Genomic DNA, 24204 nt, shown 5'->3' on the forward strand with positions numbered 1-24204 from the left:
CACTCACACACACACACACACACCCCCACGCACACACACACACATACCCACACACACACAATCACTCACACACACCCACACACACACCAACGCACACACACTCACACACACACCCACAAACACACCAACACACTCACACACACACCCACACACACACTCAGACACACACACACCCACACAAGCACACACACACACTCACACACCAACACACACACACACCCACACAAACACACCCATACACACACACCCACACAAACATCCACACACACAAACACACCCACACAAACACACACACATACCCACACACACAAACACACACAACCACACACAAACACCCACACACTCACCCAAACACACACACTTACACACACACCCACAAACAAACACACTCACCCACACACACACTCACACACACATCCACACACACACACAAACAAACACTCACCCACACACACACACTCACACACACACAAACACACACACATAGCCACACACACACATACCCACACACATACACTCCCACACACCCACACACACACCCACACTCACACAAACACAAATACCCACACACACATACCTACACACACATACTCACACACACACACCCACACACTCACATACCCACATACACACCCACACACACACACCAACACACTCACACACACACAATCACTCACACACACACACCCACAACACACACACACCCACACACACACCCACACACACACAAATACACACACTCACACACACACACACTCCCACACCCACACACACACCATCACACAAACAATCACTCACACACACAAACACACTCACACACACACCCACACACAATCACTCACACACACACACCCACAACTCACACACACACACACACACTCACACACACACACTCATACACCCACACACATACACACACACACCCATACACACACACATACCCACACACACACACCCATACACACACATCCACACAAAAACACCCACACACACACAAACACACACCCACACACACAAACACACACACACTCACACACACAAACACACACACATACCCACACACACCCAAACACACACATACAAGCACACACCCACACACACACCCACAAACAAACACACACTCACACACACACCCACACACACACGCACATCCACACACACAAACAAACACACACACATACCCACACACACACCTACACACACATACCCACACACACACCCACACACACACACTCCCAGACACCCACACACACACCCACTCACACAAACACACATACCCACACAAACACACACACACACATCCAAACACAAACACCCACACACACCCACACACACACACCCACACTCACACACACTCACCCTCAAACACACACTCACACACACACAAACACACATCCACACACACACAAACAGACACCCACACACACACACCCACAAACACACACACACCCACACACACACACATACCCACACACACACACAAACACACACACACACACCCACACACACTCACACACAGACACACTCATACACAGACACACCCACACACACCCACACACACACCAGCACAAACACACACACACTCACACACACACACACCCACACACATACTCACACACACAACCCACACACACACCAACACACACACACACCGACACACAATCACTCACACACACACCCACATCACACACTCACACACACACACACTCAAACACACCCACACACACACTCACACACACACCCATACCCACACACACACACACACAAACATCCACACAAAAACACACCCACACACACACAAACACACACCCACACACACAAACACACACACACTAACACACACATACCCACACACACAAACACACACACGGAAACACACACATACAAACACACACCCACACACACACTCACACACACACACACCCACAAACAAACACACACTCACACACACACCCACACACACACACATCCACACACACACAAACACACACACATACCCACACACACCTACACACACATACCCACACACACACCCACACACACACACTCCCACACACACACACCACACACACACACTCTCACACACATCCACACACACACACATACCCACACAAACACACACACATACCCACACACACACACCCACACACACACACAGTCACAAACACACACACATCCACACACACAAATACACACCCACACACACAAACACACACACATACCCACACACCCACCCACACACACTCACACACAAAAACACACTCACACAAACACACACACATACCCACACACACACACCCACACAAACACACACACACTCACACACACACACTTACACCCACATACCCCCACACACACACTCACTTACCCACACACACACATCCACACACACACACCAACACAAACACACACACACTCTCACACACACCCACACACATACTCACACACACCAACACACACACACACTGACACACAATCACTCACACACACACCCACAACACACACCCACACACACACCCACACACACTCAGACACACACACACACCCACACAAGCACACACACTCAGACACACACACACCCACACAAGCACACACACACACTCACACACCAACACACATCCACACACACAAACACACACACATACCCACACACACAACCACACACAAACACCCACACACTCACCCAAACACACACACCCACAAACAAACACACTCACACACACAAACTCACACACACATCCACACACACACACACAAACAAACACTCACCCACACACACACATAGCCACACACACACCTACACACACATACCCACACACATACACACCCACACACCCACACACACACTCACACAAACACAAATACCCACACACACATACCTACACACACATACCCACACACACTCACCCACACACACACTCACATACCCACATACACACCCACACACACACCAACACACTCACACACTCACACAATCACTCACACACACACACCCACACACACACATACCCACACACACAAACACACACACACTCACACACACATACCCACACACACAAACACACACACCGAAACACACACATACAAACACACACCCACACACTCACTCACACACACACACACCCACAAACAAACACACACTCACCCACACACCCACACACACACCCACACACACACACATCCACACACACACACCACACACACACACTCTCACACACATCCACACACACACACACATACCCACACAAACACACACACATACCCACACACACACACAAACACAAACAGAGTCACAAACACACAAACACACACACATCCACATACACACATACACACCCACACACACAAACACACACATACCCACACACCCACCCACGCACACTCACACACAAACACACTCACACAAACACACAAACATACCCACACACACACCCACACAAACACACACACACACACACACACACTTACACCCACACACCTACACACACATACCCCAACACACACTCACTTACCCACACACACACATCCACACACACACACCAACACAAACACACACACTCACACACACACCCACACACATACTCACACACACACACACCCACACACACACCAACACACACACACACTGACACACAATCACTCACACACACACCCACAACACACACACACACTCACACACACACTCAGACACACACACACACCCACACAAGCACACACACTCAGACACACACACACCCACACAAGCACACACACACACTCACACACCAACACACATCCACACACACACAAACACACCCACACACACACATACCCACACACACAACCACACACAAACACCCACACACTCACCCAAACACACACACCCACAAACAAACACACTCACACACACACCCACACACACACTCACACACACATCCACACACACACACAAACAAACACTCACCCACACACACACACACACTCACACACACACAAACACACACACATAGCCACACACACACCTACACACACATACCCACACACATACACTCCCACACACCCACACACACACTCACACAAACACAAATACCCACACACACATACCTACACACACATACCCACACACACTCACCCACACACACACTCACATACCCACATACACACCCACACACACGCCAACACACTCACACAATCACTCACACACACACACCCACACACACACATACCCACACACACAAATACACACACTCACACTCACATGCACACACACACTCCCACACCCACACACACACCAACACACTCACACACACACACACAATCACTCACACACACACACTCACAAACACACTCACACACACACCCACACACAATCACTCACACACACACACCCACAACTCACGCACACACACTCAGACACACACACACTCACACACACACTCACACACACCCATACACACACACATACCCACACACATACCCACACACACACACCCACACAAACATCCACACAAAAACACCCACACACACACAAACACACACCCACACACACAAACACACACACACTCACACACACAAACACACACACATACCCACACACACCCAAACACACACATACAAGCACACACCCACAAACAAACACACACCCACAAACAAACACACACTCACACACACACATATCCACACACAAACAAACACACACACACAAACACACACACATACCCACACACACACACTCCCACACACCCACATACCCACACACACACCAACACACAAACACACACACACAAACACACACACACACATCCAAACACAAACACCCACACACACACTCACACACACACACCCTCAAACACACACTCACACACACACAAACACACATCCACACACACACACAAACAGACACCCACACACACACATACCCACACACACACCCTCACACACACACACCCACAAACACACACACTCTCACATACAAACACACACACACATCCACACACACACACAAACAGACACCCACACACACACACCCACACACACAAACACACACCCACACACACACAAACACACACACATACCCACACACACACCCTCACACACACACACCCACAAACACACACACTCTCACACACACACATCCACACACACACACCCACACACACACACCCACACACACACACACACCCACACACACACACACACACACACACACACACACACACACCCACACACACACACACACACAAACACACCTGCGCATAGTTGGGGAAAGATTTAGCATTAAGGATAGTTTTAAAAGTTAAGACTATAGTTTAAGTTAGAAATTAAATTAGTGATTTTAAATTAAACAGTCTGGTTCATTGTCTCTTGCTGCTTGTTACACGCGGTTCATAACAACAGTGAAAAGAACCATTGATGTAAAATCTTAATTATTTATTCCTAGCAATGAGCCTTAATCCTGTCTTCAATTTAGATCTTGTCTTTTTGCTGTAAACATGTTTATGTTATGTTTTCTACTTAGGTGAAAATTGGAAAACACATTGATGTTCTATTTAATTCAACTACCAAGAAATCTTATCACATTTGGTTAGCCATGATTCCCATTGTAATGACAATTTTGATTTTCAGTAAGTATTTAAAGTACAATGCTAAATCTTTAAAAAATGTATATGGAATAACTGATCTTTCCCAGTAATTGTATTCGCTTGTCTGCCCATTTCATTGGCCAGAGTGGAATAAATGGAGAGAGGGTGAAATGGAGAAAAGGATGGAAGGAAAAATGGATCGAAGCTGGTTGATGGACTGAGGGTTTCATCAATAAAGAATGAGTTTATGGGGAGTAAAGGATGCATAGATGGATGGAATCACTTTTTCTAATCCCAGTGATTAGAAAAATCACTAATGCTTCAAGAGTTCATTACTGTTAAACAAGAAAGTCTGCAGGGCTGGAGAAACTCAGCAGGTCACATTATGTTCTTTATGTGGTATCAATGATTCGGGCCTGAGCCCTTTGTCAAGGTATAAGCAAAAAGCAGCCAGGCACCTGGATAAAATGATGGAGGAGGGGGCAGGGGGAGGAGCACCGGCCTACAAGGCATGGGTAGATATGGGTGGAAGGGCAGAAGAAAATAAAGCTGGTAAGTGATAGGGAGTGGAGGTAGAGGGGAGGGGGTGGGGAGCTGGAGGAAAGGAGGCAGACGAATGAGGAAGAGAGACTGAGAGACGGGAAACTGGAGCAGTCAGTGTTGATGTCACCTGTTTGGAGAGGGCCCAGATGGAATACTGGATGATGCTCCTCCAATTTGTGGGTTTGGCAGAGCACAAGGCCACGGACAGACACGTTGGCATGAGAGTGGAGCGCGGATTAGAAATGGTTGGCCACTGGGAGGTCCCCACTATTGCAACAACTCTGCTTCATTGAGCACCTGGCAGTTGGTCAAAACTTAGATTCACGAAATTATTTGAGATGAATTAAGACTCTTAATGCAATTCAATGCTTGGGAAATAAAAAAAAAACCCACAAATGCTGGAAGAACTCGGAAAGGTCTTTAATCCGAAGTCTGAACTGGTTTCTCTAGCCACAAGTGCTGCTTGATTGGTTGAGTTCTTCAAACATTTCTGTTTTGTTTCACATTCCAACAATCTGCAGTTTTATTTATTATCCATGTATAAGAACTTGTCACAAAAAAAGACACCAATATCAAAAGTTTATAGAGAAAGTGCTGTAAAGATTTTGGACCATTGTGATTTGATGATGGAGACTGGTTTTAGTAAGTTTTATACCAGTATTTATTATTGGAAAACAAATAGTATTTTGTTTTATGTAGACAATTCTCCATCCACATTTCAGTGGAGCAGAGAACGCTGTTTCATCGGGATGTCCTGGTACAATCGAATGATAAATAAACTTGAACTTGGCATCTTAACTGCAAACTGTGTGAGACTCCTGGTTTGGGGAATTGTTCCTGCAGGAGTGAATTTTGTGTGATGTGGACATTTAGTTTTTCTTTAACTCACAATGATCAAATAATTTGCTATCTTTAGTTTTTTATTTGGCATCTCATCAGAGAAAAAAACAGTTCTCACAAAAGCTGGAAGTCCAAATGAAGCTTTTGGAAAGTCAATTGCGGGCTCAGATTCGAGAAGGTATGTAGCAAATATTTACCACTGAAAGTTTTAGTATTGCATTTAGCATTACAAAATCGTGAAGGTAAAACAGTATTTCTGTCCCTTACCAACCTATTATATCATTTTCATCCTGGAAATTCTTGGATTTGATAAGAAAATCTTGACCTCATCCCAAGATGTTTTGGACATTGCATTTTTTTAGACATACACCACTATTTCAGCCCACGAGCCGATGCCACCCAATCACACCCAATTGACCTACAATCCCTGGTATGTCTTGAACAGTGGGAGGAAACCAGAGCCCCCAGGGAAAAGCCACGCAGACACAGGGAGAACATACCAACTCCTTACAGACAGTGCCGGATACGGACCCCGGTCCCGCTACACTAACTGTGGCACCCACTGGGCTTACGTGTTTCTGACATCCTTTAGCCAGTATGAAGCATGTATTGGCGCTTTTGCAAATAAAATATATTAACACCACCTGTTAGGAAGGTTTATTATGAGCCTGATTTGTCATGAAGCAGAAACATAAACACATTCAGAAAGAAAAATTTAAAGGGGTTTGCTTATACTTAGAAGTCAAATAATTTACATGAGGTGGTGTTTCAAGACGAGTGTCCTTAACTTTGAACTTCACGACAAAGGGCATAATTTGCATGCGCTCTTTAGGAATGTCCAGGAGTGTCTATCCATCAAGATCTTCAGACCTAAGCATTGGCCAAAATGTGAGTTCTCAAGTGGCCCCTTCTCAATATATCTGGAAGTAAAGGGCACATGGTTTTAACTGCTATGTTAGTGTCTTATTGGACCAGTTTGGCCTTGAGAAAAAGGCTTGGTCTATGGATCCATTCTCTGGCTTGTGTTCCACTGTTGATGAAAGTACCTCACAGCAAATATAAGGAGCACAAAGCAGACGACGAGAAGCCGACGCAAAATGTGATAAACTGTTCAAAATTTAAATTGCGGTGACCATATTTTCTATCAGATTGAAAGCAGGACAATTCTGTGGGGATGGTCACTCTAATGTATGAAAACAATTATAGGCAACGCTTTCCTTATTCTAATATATCCTAATTTCAAAGTATCATCTTTCAAAGCGTGAGCTGCGATATCTCAAATTTAGATCTCTTTAACCCATTGGTTCTCAACCTTTTTCTTTCCACTCACATATCACTTTAAGTAATCCCTATGCCATAGGTGCTCTGTGATTAGTAAGGGGCTGCTTAAGGTGGGATGTTGGTGTAAAGAAAAAGGTTTGAAAACCACCGTTTTATTTGTACCTCATTGACTCATGATGTGCACGGTTTTGTAACTCCAAAGGAAATGGGGCATTAATCATTTTACTCCAGCAAAATGTTTCAGAAACAATTGGATCGAGAGCAGTGATTCTCAGCCTTCCCTTCCCACTCATATCCCACCTTAAACAATCTCTTATTAATCACAGAGCTCCGATGGCATAGGGATTACTTAAAGTGATATGTGAGTGGAAAGAAAAAGGTTGAGTACCACTGCTTTAATCCAACAAATCAAACCCTGTGACTGTTACTTTATGTAGTTTTAATTCGTTGATGGAACAGATAAACATTTTGCATAGCTTCACCACAAGTCTTTCATAACAGCGAATAACAAAGTATTTAGTATTTAAAAACAAAAGATATATATTGTATATAAAGTTATAAAATCAGAGGTACACAATTCAAAGAAAAATTTCTCATGCTCACGCTTCCTTCACATCTTGTAGAATAACGAGCAAGCCATTAGTCTGGGCAGATATTATGACATATTACATCATAGTCACTATGGTAACACTACAAACAATAATTCTCTTAAAGAGACAGACATAAAATTAACTAAGATTTAAAAACACAAGGTTATAACCTTTACAACAATCATTGTGTAACATTGATAATGGCAGATTAAAGCATCATATTATTAGTGTGATGGTGTGTAAGGTGAAATACTGAGGGGTGGGAGGGAGAGGAATTGTTATTCTTCCTTTTTGGGGAAGATGAATAACATCACAGAGTAAATGTTGGAAATGTTAAAATATTTCTTTTTAAGGTTTTGTTGAACTTCAGACTGAGGGATCCGATGTGTATCTGATGAACGATTATAATAGTATCCCTTTCTTGGATTATAAACACTTTGCTGCAAGAACATTCTTTCCTGAGGTAAAATTGTAATTTTAATCTTTCAAAATGTGATTATAATGAGACAATGAGAAAACTATCTCAGTCAGAAGTTAATGTATCTGGGTTTTAAAATATTTCTCCATTTTTTATGATTTTTCTAGTCAGCCAATGAATCAGCAGAAACAAATTTTGTCAAAGATCTGATCGTCACTACACCTCAGGTACACTGTTATGTATATAAGTATTTATTGCTTTGGAAACCATATCCTAAAATTAGGTTGGTGCTAGGGACAAGTTGCTTCTAATCTAGTTCTGTGGGTTCTAATGTGGCTGCTAAGGTCAATGTGGAACCCACAGACTTTATCATAAATGGACCAAGAGAGGCTTGGGAGGTTGGGTAGGTAATTAGCTCATGAAATGATGTGCTTCTTCCACTCTTTAATGGACTCAAGGTTCTCAGTACCATCCTGATTGTTCCATAAGTTAGTACATGTGTTACACTTTATCAAACTGCCTTCAACAATGTCCTTGGCTGCTCATCTAGTATTTTCTTGCCATGTTAGAGTTCTGAACAGAATGTTTGTTTTGGGACTTTCATTTTGGCCATTGGTTTATTCCTGGTAGCTGGCTGAGTGTAATTAGGGCTGTAATGTTCAAGATGTTGGCCTGGGAGAGGACCCTGACATTGGTTCACTGATTCTGTCGGTAAATATGAAAGACTGTGGAGACAGAACTGGTGCTCTCTCTTCATGGAGTTGAGCAGTTCAATGTAAGTTCTACAAGTCCCGAAACATTTATTATAGTAGAGATTATGGCTGTCCATCAGAACATGAGGTTAATGAAGGGTTTGAGATCTAGGACTTTTCCCTCTCTTCCTCAGACAACGCAGCAATGCCCCCAGTTCGGGCAACAATGGGCATTAATAGTCTCAATAAGAAGTCCCCAGATGAATCATTAACTGTCCAACCCTGAGCCCCTCTTTGTTCACCCCGTTATGTAATAGTCATTTGATGGCAAATATGATTACCACACGTGCACCATGATCTCAGACTGACTACTACCTCATCCACTCCATATGACCCAAAACAACCATGGCAAAATAAATTGAATGTTGAAGGTCTTGGAACCATATTATTGGTGGCCAAGCATATTATAAACACGCCGTTAAATAGGGAAATTGACAGATGCTGGGCTCAAGTACAATAGGTAAAGGTGCTGGAGAAACTCAGTGGGTCCTGCAGCATCCACAGGAAGTAAAAGTTCACCAGTGCTTTTGGCCTGAGCTCGAAACGTCGGTCACCCTTTATTTCCCACGGATGCTGCGTGACCTGCTCACTTTCTCCAGCACTTTTGTGCATTGCATGTGTTATAAAGACGGGAAAAGAAGGAAAAATTTCTCCACTAATTTCGCCGATGTGAATCTCAGGTGTTGGATTGCTTTCAAGTCTCTAAATCACAATTGACAACCAGCTAGAGAATGTTCGGTTTGTGTGTTTGTAAGAACGTACTTGTAGATATCTGTATTTGTCCATGTCCATAGAATAATTTCTTGGATATTATAATTTTACTTTAATATTCATGTTATTTAACCCAAAGATAAACTTAAAAACTGAAAACAAAATTATTGGTTACACAATCCCTGTTTTATACAAAGGATACACAGGAAAGTGATAAACTTGATGGATTTGATGCCTTGTACAATCTCTTGAATAATGAGCAGTTTCTTGTGACATCAATACACGCTCTTGAGCGGCAGAAGGATTTCTCCATTAAAGACCGGTTAGTTTTTGACTTCTTTATAACTCTTAGTCTTGCTTCAGTTCCCCAACATTTGCACGCACCTAAATTGACCGATACTGTCAGCATCAGTGGAAAGTTATTTTGAAATGTGTTATATTTTGCAAGAACAGAAACAAATTTTGCATTGGAACATACACATCCAGTAATCAACCTCTTTTCAGTGGGCATTAATCTGTGTGTTTGGGAGATGGAGCTGCCTTTAATGTTGGAACTGTTCAACTGGTTTTAAAAAAAAAGTCAAATACAGGCCAGAAATCTGAACGCTCAAACTTTTTAAATTTTGTGGGCTTTGGCGCGTGTGCAGGGGTAAGCACCACAGATGCACGGCGGCAACAAGCGATCACTTTATTTTTCTTTAAAACTGATAAATGAAGCATCCCCTCTTTATTCCCCCTCAAATTTGAATTTTAAAAGTATTGCCCGAGAATCCGGAAAATCCAAAAATCCAGACCAGTCCGGAGTTTCGGACTTGTACTGTAGAGGAAATGGCAAGGACCTGATGTAATGTACAAAGAGTAGGATGCAAGTCTAAATATGGCAACACCGGTGAATGGAGGGGATGAGAAGGCTTCTGGTGTACTTATCTTTATGTCATAAGCCAAAGGACTGGGTTTAAGATTTGAGATGTCATGTTACAGCAGTATAAAAAAATGGTTAACTACATTTGGAGGGTTGTGTCCAGTTCTCATTACCACATCACAAGAAGGATGTGTTTGCAATAGAGAGTTTGCAAAGAGATTCTGCAGGATGTTGTCAAGAATGGAGGTTATACCCCTTATTAGGAAGGTGGTGGAACAGGAGGTGGAGACACATACCTTCCCAAAATCTTTCTGAACAGCAATTATTATGGTGATCTCAAAACACCCATTGAATCCCGGCTCCTATAGGCGTATGTAGATTATAAAATTACAGCAAAAGCATTGGCCAAGCTAAAATTATTACAAATGGGCAAATGTCTACAGTGTTCCTGATGGTAGGTCCAGTAGGCAGGGCTGCCCACTGTTCCCAGCATTGTTTATACTGGCTATTGATCCACTGGCAGAAGCCAGACATAAAGGAGTTCAAAGTGGGCCAGGAGGAGCATAAAATCAATTTATTTGTGGATGACATGTTAGTATATTTGACTGATCCAGGGTGGGGGGTCATTGGCCGGATTGAATCTCTAGAGATAAGGTTAATGCCCTTGACAAAGGGGTATTACAGACAATGCCAACAAGGGAGTCAATTGAAATGGCCGCAGGAGGAGAAAAGTAGATAAGGGTTTACACAATTTATATAAACGCAATTATCTCCCTTTGCTCTAGAAGATTGAGGAGGACCCTGCCCATAACTTTGGTGGCCAGGGTTAATTGCATTAAAATGAAGGTGATGCCAAGACTGCAACATCTATTTCAGTCCTTGCCCGTTCCTTTGCCCCAGGGCTTCTTTAAGATGCTCAATGGACATGCCAGAAAGTTCTTGTGGAACAGTAAAGTGACTAAAATCTCCATGGAAAAATTGACGGGATTATAAATTGGGAAGTCTGAAATTGCCAGATTTTTAAAAATATTATTGGGCGGCGCTGTTGAGGTTTACCGCCTCTCTGTGCCTTTCCTGGGCACAAATTGGATTAGGCACAGTTGGAGAAAAGATAGCAGGAGAGTTTATATACAAGTGGGACAATAAATTGATATCAAAGATAAAGGATAACTCCATATTAAAAAAATAAATCAATATATCAGAATAAAGCTGGGGATATCTCCTAAAACACCTTTGACCCAGAACAAATTAATACCCATGACTTTGGATAATAAGATCCTGGACACCTGGTACCGGAAGGTGCAGCTTTTTCTCTTTGAGCATGGATATCATGTTTCTGACTAGGACAAAACTCTATCTGTATGTTGGCATTCAAGAAAGCAGCTAAAAGTTTTAGTGGAACAGTACACAAAAGCACTGGAAGAACTCAGGTCATGAAGCATCTATGGAAAGCAACAGGCTTCAGGCCTGAGCCTTCGTCAGCTCCGAAGCATTGACCACCTGTTGCTTTCCATGGAGGCTGTGTGATCTGCTGAGACCCTCCAGCACTTGCACCAGTTATCCAGCATCTGCCCTGAAGACCCCTATGTTAAAGCTTCACGTGTGCTCTGTTATTGGGATACCTTTGTGAAAAAGCCATTTATTTGATGTTAACAGGTGTCGATTTGCCTCGTTTCTCACAATCGCATTTCACAGTAACTTGATTTACCTGACCATTGTGCTTGATCAGCTTCTCAAAGACTTGATGGATCAATCGACTGTACAACCAAAGTTGTTATTACGCAGCACAGAGACAGTGGTTGAGAAGCTGCTAACCAACTGGGTGTCCCTTTGCATGTATGGCTTTCTGAGGGTAAGGAGTGTACACATTATTATCAGATTGAAGTATGTTGAGTGCAATGTTTTGTAGCATAACATGCGCTGTAATCATAGTGATCATATTCTGTATTACTTTGCATTATCATTTTGAATATCCAGTAAAACCTCGTTAGAACGCGTTAGTTGGGGTTCAAGATTTCATACCGCGTTTCAGCCAAGTCGCGGAACAAATGCACATATGTCAGAGTGCCCACAGATAATCAAGCCCAAATAGCCACCCTCCCCGCTGTCGACAGCCACCCTTCCCGCTGCCGATAACCCCCCGGCACAGGATGTCCCATGCCAGCTGCCCCAGCCCTGACATCCCGTGCCGGGGTGCTGTTGGCAGCGGGGAGGGGCTGTCTGGTAGTGGGGAGGGGGGCTGTCAGCGGTTGCTCCTACCCTGACTCAGAAGCCAGCGCTTCCTCCGCGGAACCACTCCCCGCTTCAGACCTTTCAGATGGCAGAACGCCGCCTTCAGCGCTGCCACCTGAACATCTCTTCACAGACACCTGCAGCCAACTCTGGAGCCGCATTCTCCTGGCGATTCCACCTGAAAGCGGCTTATAACTAGTAATTTCAATGAAAGGAAGCAAGCGCATTCTTTTAATATTGGTATTCTGAATTTTAATCAACTTATTTGCAAAGTTTGGGGTCCACAGACACTCGCGCTATAAGCGATTCCGTGGATTAATGAATCGTGTTCTAACGAGGTTTCACTGAACATACCAGGGGCTATAGATTGATTGGGTGTAAATTGCGCGGCACGGACTCGTGGCTGAAGTGGCCTGTTACCGTGCCTAAATTTTTAAAAAATACTTTTACTGGGGCAGGTTTATTTCCATTTTTATTAATTAATTCACTGTGGGAGTAGACCAGAGCATCAGATGTAATCTAGAAGAAAATATCACACAAACCAATGCCTTGGGGGGACATGTGATGGGTTGAATGACCTAATTCTGCTTTTAAGTCTTCTGGTGATTTTGGCCAGGAATGGTCCTGGACTACTGAACTGTGAGGCCGTTGGCCAGTGAAGCAAACAAGGAAAGTGCTGGAAATATTCCGCACGTCAACCTTTCAGATCAATGACCTCTCATTAGAACGGGAGCTGCAGTCCTTGCCTGAGTGGTCATTAACTTGTAATGCCATCTCTTTTATAACTTCCCACCAATGCAACCTGATGTGTTGACTATTTCTAGCACTTTCTTTCAGTGAATTCCAGTTGGGTTTATGTGACAATCTGACTGCTCGGTTGGCATAGCGGCTGAACGCTGTTAGAGCACCAGCAATCAGAACTAGGATTCGAATCCTGCGCTGCCTGTGAGGTATTTGTACATTATCTCCATGTCTGCTAGGGTTTTTTTCCCCCTGGTGGCTCCAGTTTCCAGAACATACCAGGGGCTATAGATTGATTGGGTGTAAATTGCGCGGCACGGACTCGTGGCTGAAATGGCCTGTTACCGTGCCTAAATTTTTAAAAAATACTTTTACTGGGGCAGGTTTATTTCCATTTTTATTAATTAATTCAGATTCTCGTATTTCCGTGGTAGGATTTGAATTCTAGATAATACCCCTGCTTAAACTATTGAAATCTATTTTCCTGTTTATAATAGTAAATGGATTGGCTGCAGTTGTAATTAGGTAAATATTCCAGGAAAATATCAGCTTCCGAGCTATACCGTCCAACAATATCCCAGATGTGTATCAGTGCTGAAGCAATTGTTCTCACAATAGAAATTCTACAATAGGTTTTGCATGAGGGGGAATCTTTTCTGAAGTTAGACAGAGTTCTACCAAACCTGACCATGGAAAATGAAAAAGTTCCACTTACAGGAAGACTTGACTATAAACTTAAATCTTTATGGATAGTGTGAAGAGAATGTAGCTGTAGAAAGATGAGTTGTACTTTTCACACACGCTGCAGAGATTAATAAAATTCCCATATCTCGTGGCTGCCAAAAATCAGTCAGGTCTTTGGAGGAAACAGTCTTCTATGATTTTCTCAAAATGCAGATTATGGGCAGAACAATGAAGAGAATATTTCATCTATCTTTGTAAAGCAGCTCTAACCGCATTCTGAGCAATTTTGTTTCCCCATTGATTTAACTGTATTCCATTCCCTCTCAAACACCCGTTCTCCTGCCATCCATCTACACCGAGGACAATGAAGATTTGGCTTGGGGATAAAAGGGAGAGAGGAAGGTGGCCGGACGGAGCCGGGGACGGAAGGTGGGGAATGGAATAAAAGATTTGGCTTCCTGAACACTTTGGGGTGTATTTTATGGATTTTATCGTACTGATCATGAAAATCTCCTGAACATTTTCCTATCACGTATCGTTTTTGTTAGATATAACATATTTTTGTTATTTCCTGTCATATTTTAAGTCTACTGGTATATTGTCCACAAAGCACGCTGTTATGATCAGTTCAAGCATACGTGGACATGCACTCAGTGCAGGTGATATGCAAATGTTGTCTTAGTTCCTGGGCATGTTTAGCCAGGATAGATGCAGACAGGCTAAAAAAGCAGCTCACGTCTACAAATACATTGATATGGATTGAATGCACGATGATGGGCACATATTCTTCAGGCAAGAGCATTGTAACTGTACTTAACACTAGCATTTATTGTCTTCCAGACGATTCAATGCACCAGAATTGTCTCGTCAATGTTGCAACCACAGCGATACATTCTTTTGCGTTTGCAATGAGTCTATGCTAAAGGCTCAAAGACACAGAATGACTGCACTTATTAAGAAAACCTATGAGCTTCACTTCAGTTGTAGAATTGATGACTAATATAAACCATGGGCTCCCCACCTTTGTAGTGCAACATGTGCAGTCCACCTGAGAGCTCGGCTCAGAAGGTCTCAGAAGTCAATGCCATTTGCAGTACCAATGATATGGCGAGAACAGAAGGATCATGTGACTTACTTCTGTCTGATCAATATATCTGGCTTCTCTGCTATAAATAATAAATCTATTAAATACCCCAATCTGCCTTCAGCCATGAGACCAGTGTTGCATGATGACAGTTTGCCAGTTCCGAAACCATCAGTTTCATGGAGGCACAATGCATGGACCAGATGTGGAAAACCACACTGATCCAAATGTTGAACCATTTATGCCTGGTTATCCTCATCTGATAACACAGCCAGAATTAAATGATTTGGTCAGGGACTTAGGTTTGTCAAAAGGAAAAGTAGAACCGCTTGGATCAAGGCTACAAAGATGGGGTTTGCTGTCCCAGGTACAAACATTTCTGTCTTTCGAAGCCATCAAGAACATTTGACAAACTTCTTTACACAGGTTGACAACCTGAGTTTCTGCGCTGACATTGATGGGCTGTTCTTGGCTTTGGGTTGTGTGCATGACCCACAACAATGGCAAGTTTTTGTAGATTCATCAAAGTTTAGCCTGAAAGTTGACCTGCTGCACAATGGCAGTCGGTGCCCATATTTCTGCCTCCTCTTCATGTAAAACTTGGTTATGAAAAATTTTGTGAAAGCAATAAAGAAGGAAGGTGATAGATTTTGCTATTTGAGACAGATGTTTCCAAGAATAATTGATGCCAAGATTAAGGAAGGCATTTTTGTTGGTCCATTTTTGTCAGACCTGTTATCAATGACAGGCAGATCAAAGATCTGCTAGTGAGGCCGGAGAAACTAGCAGGGAAGGAATTTAAAGATGCTGAGAATTCTCTTGGCAACTGCAGAGCACCAAACTAGATCCAGCTGATTGACAACATGCTTCACGCACACAAGACCATGAGGTGTGCCATGTCATTGAAAATTCATTTTTCGCATTCACACTTTGACTTCTTCCCCACTGATCTTAGTGCAGTCAGTGACGGACATGATAAAAGGATTCCCCAGGACATTGCAACCACAGAAAAGCAGTATCAGGGCAACTAGAATCCATCAGTGCTGGCCGACTATTGTTGGACAATGACACAAGCGGCATCAGATGCTGTATAAAAGAAAATAAGCGGCAAAACATTTTTAGGTCAGTTGATCTGACGCAATGTGATTAAACATGCTACATTCAATTTAAAAAACGAACTTAATGTTTCTGCATCTTCCTACGTGAGGCAGCAAATCTGAAAAGATCTTTGCGCTCAGCTGGAAGGCGTCTATCATATTCCCCAAAGTTTTTTTTCAGGAAGCAAGGCCTTTGAAAAAATGTGTTGTCCAATGTCATTGGTTGTCTTTAGGATGCAGAAAGAAACCAGAGCACTTGGCAGAGACCAATGATGTCACAGGGAGAATGTGCCACAGACAGGTCTGGAGGTCAGGATTAAACCTAAATCGCTGAGGCACTCCCTGCTACATCCAATGTTTTTGCTGGAAAAGGGATGTAATTAGCAGATTTGCTATAATTCACTTTATAGCCATCTATTTCTTGGATAAAATTGGAAGTGCCTCACTTTGTGGATAACTGTCACGACCATGGCAGGGTTCATGCGACAGTCTCAAGAAATTAATGACAAATAAACACTGGTGATTTGAGTACACAATCACAGTTAACATTTCAGTAGTAAAACATGAAAGTCTGCAGATACCGTGGATGAAGTAAAGACACACCGCTGGAGAAACTCAGTAGATCAAACAGTGTCCTTTATACAGCAAAGATAGAAATACATATCCAACGGTTCGGGCTTGAGCCCTTCATTGAGGTCTTGCATTTCAGTGCTGTATTCAGAGAGTGTTGCACACTCAGTCGTGGTATCTTAGAGTCGTCATGCCAAACCCCAGTCTGTTCTCCAAAATAGAAACCCAAATCCTGCAACAGGATGTGTCCCTAATCCTGGCCAGTATTAATCCCTCAGATCGTGCTATTGAAATGGATTGTATAGTTATGATCACATTACCCTTTGTCAGCATGGAATGGCTGTTGCACTTTCTACATTAGAATCAATTTCCACACTTGTGGTCAGAAAGTGGTCTTGATATTTGTGAAAGATAATAGGCACGCAAGCATTTCTTTCCTTTAATCGCTCGGTTTCACCAAATTGCACATGCGCTTTTCTTATATCATGAGAGCTGTTGTTTTTCCAATTGCAGGAATCTGTTGGAGAAGCGTTATTTAAGCTTGTATCTGCAATCAAGCAGCGGATTAACCAGGGCCCAGTGGATGCAATCACTGGTAAAGCACTTTACACGTTAAATGAGGACTGGTTGTTGTGGCAGGTTAATGATTTTGAAACTCTGGTAAGTCTATTCGCAATTATAGTATACATTTTAATTGATCCACTGATCACAAAGGCACAGCTTTTCATTTCATAGATTTGTCTCAATCTTTATGTTAACGAATCCACTGTTATTACTGAATTAACGATAATTATTCCAGAAAATTATATTATCTACATCTTCACTCAATCAAACTGAAAACAGACAAGGCGATTCCAGCTCCTGTTCACAAAGTATCATTGTACTGCAACAAACCAAATGATTTTCCTCGGTTAGTGAAGAATCACGGAGGCTCAGATTATTTTGAATTTGCAAAGCTTTTGTTTGAAATGCAAGAGGAATTGGACAGTCCAAATTCACCCCAAAGTTTTAAATATGTTATCTGTTAACCAGAAAGCTGTGTTTGACAAAAAAAAATCAAATGTGGGATTTTCTGTATAATATATGAAATGTACTTGATTTAAACACTTCTCGTCATAGATTCCTACATCCACACTTACAGTGGGAATCCCAAATCCAAATTACGACAATGAAGGTGCTGCAAAGGCATCGAGAGAACCCGCTTGCTCTGCTAACACACTGTAGCGTATCAACAAATGTAATGGCTTCCCGGTTAGCGATGCCATCGACCTGGGTTCGAATCCGGTGCTGTATGTGTACTGACAATAACCACATCAGCAGTGCGAGTATAAGACAGGTTTAATAAACTAATATGTACACTAAGAGGTCTTGTCTCTCTGCAAGACAAACCTGGAAGGCTAGACTGTAGCTCTGGACTGCTTTAGATACAAGGTCACCGGGTTGACCCCTGTTGAACTAGTGGTGTAATTACATATCACCGCAGTATGTAAGGAGTTTGTACATTCTCCCTGTGTCGTGTAGATTTTCAAGTTTCCCTTCCAAAGCATACGAGGTTGTAGGTTAATTTGGGTATAATTGGGCGCATGGATTCAATAGCCAAAATTGGCTTCTACCAAGCTGTAAATTAAATTTTGAAAAATATAGGATCTAACCTTTCTTCCACCAATTTATCAAATACTTTCTAAAATATTCAGTGAAGGAGAGTCCATGGGTTAGTAAGTGAGGTAACTTCAAGTATCCCAAACTGAAATGTACAGAAGGAGACACACATCAACAAAGAGAAGGGTACATTGGAAGATACTGTGATGAGCCCAGACGACCCCAAAACCCAGCACAATAGATATTCACCAAGACAAATGGTTACTTAAACAAAAGTTGCTTTTAATTATTGTTAAACATGAAAACAGAATCAAACTTTAACTTATTACTAACCTAACCTAACTTAACCCCCTTCTAATTCGAAGCGCACGAGTATATAATGTGTATGTAAGTTCAGAAAAGTTTTTGATTCACAGTCCATTCTCACTTCTCATTCCTCCAAGTTTACTGGTTGCAGGCAATTCTTATACTGTGCACAGAATTGAACATTTATGAAGTTCACCGGGCTTTGGTGCTTGGAAGGTTACCGCTTGTTGGTTTTCAGAGAGAGATTTGTTGTTCCATAAACTGATCCTTCCTAATCAGCCACGTCAGTGTCTTGCTGAAGAAACTTGCCACATCAGGGTTTTCCAGATGATAACCTCTTTCTTTCAGGTCACCTTATTCCGCGAAACATTAGGCAGCCAGTCCTCTCCTCTTGCATGAACCACCAGGTTGAACTAAGCACTCACAACCCATCTCCTTAATGGGGTTTTTCCACAAGCTTTGCAGCTTGTCCTTTTCCAGTCCCAGCTGCTGCTGTTGACTGTAAAACTGCAGAACTGATCTCTCTCTCTCTCGCTCTCTTTCTCACACACACACACACACACACACACACACACACACACACACACACACACACACACACACACACACACACACACACACACACACACACACACACACACACACACACACACACACACACACAGTATGGCACACACATTCCAGTCATTGCTCTCACATAAATAGAGGAAGAGAGCCTGTTAGTTATTCAAAGTAACACTCCTATCCACAGCCTATGGGTCAGCCATCTCATTGAAGATACCATTGCACTAACTCAGTGGTTTTCATACTGCATCCCTAAACTCACATTCCACCTGAAGTAATCCCTATGCCATAGTGTGCTGTGATTAGTAAGGGATTGCTTAGGGTGGTTTGTATGTGGGAAGGATGTGCTCTATGCCCAATTGTTACTGAAATACCAGCTTAAGCAATCTCTCTCACTGAATAAGGCAACAGAGATCTACGATGACCTGTTCAACAGTTATTCCTCAATCAACATCAACAACTAAAACATTTAAATGATTATTTATTACTGTTTGTTTTGCTGAAACTGGCTTCTTTCTAGTACTCAATGAATAGATTTCATTGGCTGGAAGATATTTTGAGATGATATCACAGAGGGAAACCAGGTTGTCTTCTTGAACACTGACTTCAGACATGGGGAGAACATACCAACTCCTTACAGACAGTGTGGGATTCTAACCCCAGTCCCGATCGCTGCCACTGTAACAGTGTTGCAGTAATCGCTACACAACCCTTCCTTCAGCTTTGTGGATCTCTTTACAGTTTAATCTTTTTCTTGGCAGAAACTGGATGTTTCGTTTCAGCTGAACATAGAAGATGATCAAGATAACAATTCCAGTTTTGAAGTCGAAGTTTTGGACTGTGACACTATAGGACAAGTAAAGGAGAAGATTTTTGAGACTTTCTTCAGTAAATATGGTTACTCCCAAAGGTTTCAAATGGAAGATATTGATCTGGGTAATTTTTCTTAGTGTTTCATTTTAATTTACTCAAAGGTGAAAACTCTGGGCTCTGGTTCTACAGCTCTCAGTTGATCTCATCGAATGGGAGTGGATGAAAATATTCCCATTAATCGTTAATGAGATCTCAGTGTATTACATGAGGTAAAACACAGATGTTTGGAAGAACACAGCAGGTCAAACAGCTTCTGTGGAGGTAAAAGGTCTAAGTCCACATTTTGGTCAAGACCCTACATTAGAACTGAGGGGAAGCGGGAAAGATTGCCAGTACATAACAGTAAGTAGGGGGTGGGATAGAGGTTGATGCATGATAGGTGAAAGTAGATGGGGAGGGAATGATAGATATTGGGAAGCTGGAATGTAAATGGCGAAGGAATGTGGGGTAATTGGAACCAAGTATGGGAACAGGGTGGAAGGAATGAAGAAAGGGAGAAGAAAACTAGGTTACAGCCAATTGTGAGTGGGGAGAAGACACTGAGAATGCGTGTCACCTGAAATTAGGAAATTCATTATTCATAACATTGTATTCACCCAAGTGAAATATGAGATGATTTGGACTGGAAGGTCTTTTGTGTCAGGTTGCACATTATCATTAATCAAAAATGTGAGTAGCCCAGCCCAAAAACTCAAGTCTGGATTGTAACGAACCGTGTAACGAGCAGCAATAGCCAAGGAACCAGACAGTGTTTAATTTTAAAACATTGATTTAATTTCTAACTCTTAAGCTGTCCTTAACACTAAATCTATCCCCAGTGATGTGCAGGTGTTCGTGTGTGTGTGTGTGTGTGTGTGTGTGTGTTTGTGTGTGTGTGTGTGTGTGTGTGTGTGTGTGTGTGTGTGTGTGTTGAACTGCTGGGAAGACTGGAGTTGTGGCTGCCACAGACTCTCGAATTCTCCTTACGTTGCCTTTGAAGAAATGTTCATCCACACAAGCTGTGGTCACAACACTTCTAGTCCTTTTGTAGGCAAGACTCGAACTGGGCAACTTCCAAGACCCTTCACTGCTAGTCACACTTAAAATGAAACACTTTGCTGCCCAAAAGAAATTAAGACTTTTTTGGACAGAACTGGGTTTATTTTTGGAAAGAATTACAAAAGTTAAATTTCCTCAAGATCCAAATATTTTTTTTAACTGGAAATATTTTTGACACAGAATTGAAATTAAATAAATATAAAAAACAATTTGTTGAAATAGCCCTAGTGGTAGCGAGAAAATGTATTGCAATAACTTGGAAGTCAGCTGTGTATTTGGGAACGGGTAGATGGCCAAACTGAAATAAGTCGTTGGAGCCCACTTGAAAAGATTACATATAATTTACGTAATAAATTTGAAATGTTTAAAAACATTTGGGAGTCATATTTACAAACTGTAGGAATTAAGTTGTAATTGCCCAACCTGAACCTTCCAACTCCTAAAATCAAATCAAGAAAATTAAGTTATGTTACATTTTATTTGATAGTTTTTTTATAAATACTATCCAGATGTTTTTTCCCCCTTTCTTTTCTATTGGGCTGTGGGAGGATGGAAGCAGGGGAAAATTTTTAAATCATTATTTTTTTTATTATACTTGAATAAGAATTTTATGTAAAAGTTTTTTTAAATCCAAATGTGAAATTAAATAAAATTTTCGAAAAAAGAGAATGAATACTTAAATTATCAGTTCAAACAGAACTTCTCATACACAAACCTCTGATTTGAAACAGCCCATTTAGTGATTATGTTACTAATTCTGTCTGCTTCAGTGCTTATTAAGAAGGAAGCTCGTCAAAGACTACAGGACCTTGATCAGACCACACAGGTCCTTGAGGATGGGATGAAGAAGTTAAACACGGTCGGCCATTACCACGTATGTTGAATGAACGGGACCCAAATAATTCACCATTTTTAATGTTGCAGCAAGTATTCTCTGCAAAGGAGCTAAGGGGAGTAAGGGGTGGTGACATGTTGTATGAGGGGGTCATTGGTGGGAGGGAGGGAGAAAGGAGCCAAGAAGCTAAGGGAGGACATTGAGAAGAGGTTAAGGGGGAGAAGGAGAGCAAGTTAAGCAGGGCAGGTGAGGGGGGGGGGGGGAGTCACAAAGCGGCTGTAAGAAATTGAAAGAAGGTGAACAGGTCGTGGGGAAGACAGGAGGTTTCCAGGGCAATTGAAGAGGTTATGAGGAGAAAGCGTGTTCAGGGAAACAGGGGTTTAGGAAAAGAGGAGGGGAAGTTATGAAGAAAAAGATATTATGAGGAAAGAGGAGGTCACAGAGATGCAGAGACAACAGTGTAGTAAGGAAGCGGGGATGTTGAGTTTACAGAAAGAGGAATTCCATGTAAGGTCATGGTAGGGAGGGGGAGTAGAGGTGCCAAAAAGATGGAAACTAGCAGAAAGGAGACCAGATAATGGTGGGGAACAACAGGGAGGAGGTAGAAGGGTAAAGGGCTTCAAGGAAGGAACCAAGATGGTGACAGGAAAAGAGGGAGTAGGGTATCGGGCAAAAGGTTATGGGCGCTGAGTGAGTAGGTGAACAGACAATTGGATGAGAGGGCAGCAGGTTATGTGGGATTGAAGAACATTTGGGAGGTCAGTTCAGAAGGTATCCATGGAGAGGTTGTAAATTGGATTCATAATTAGCTGAGTGGGAGAAAACAAAGAGTGGTGATAGATGGTTGCTTCTCAGACTGGAGTAGTGGTGTGTCTCAGGGATCGAAGTTGGGACCATTGTTGTTCGTTGTCTATATCAATGATCTGGATGATAATATGGGAAATGGATCAGCAAGTTTGCTGATGACACAAAGATAGGGGGTGTTGTGGACAACGAGGAAGATTTTCAAAGCTTGCAGAGGGA

General features: G+C 42.4%; 1 protein-coding gene across 1 annotated transcript in view; it reads left to right on the forward strand.

The window, feature by feature from the left end:
- Positions 1-24204, forward strand: part of plxnc1 (plexin C1) — a 148205-nt gene that overhangs the window by 92974 nt on the left and 31027 nt on the right. Inside the window, exons 18-26 of the mRNA XM_069908713.1 lie at positions 5498-5603; positions 7021-7122; positions 9169-9278; positions 9401-9460; positions 10894-11018; positions 13215-13410; positions 18480-18626; positions 21197-21371; positions 23117-23220. Of these exons, the coding sequence (XP_069764814.1) occupies positions 5498-5603; positions 7021-7122; positions 9169-9278; positions 9401-9460; positions 10894-11018; positions 13215-13410; positions 18480-18626; positions 21197-21371; positions 23117-23220 (1125 nt within the window). The remainder of the gene's footprint in view (positions 1-5497; positions 5604-7020; positions 7123-9168; positions 9279-9400; positions 9461-10893; positions 11019-13214; positions 13411-18479; positions 18627-21196; positions 21372-23116; positions 23221-24204) is intronic.

Source organism: Narcine bancroftii, chromosome 13, assembly GCF_036971445.1.
Source record: "Narcine bancroftii isolate sNarBan1 chromosome 13, sNarBan1.hap1, whole genome shotgun sequence".
In the NCBI taxonomy this organism is placed as follows: domain Eukaryota; kingdom Metazoa; phylum Chordata; class Chondrichthyes; order Torpediniformes; family Narcinidae; genus Narcine; species Narcine bancroftii.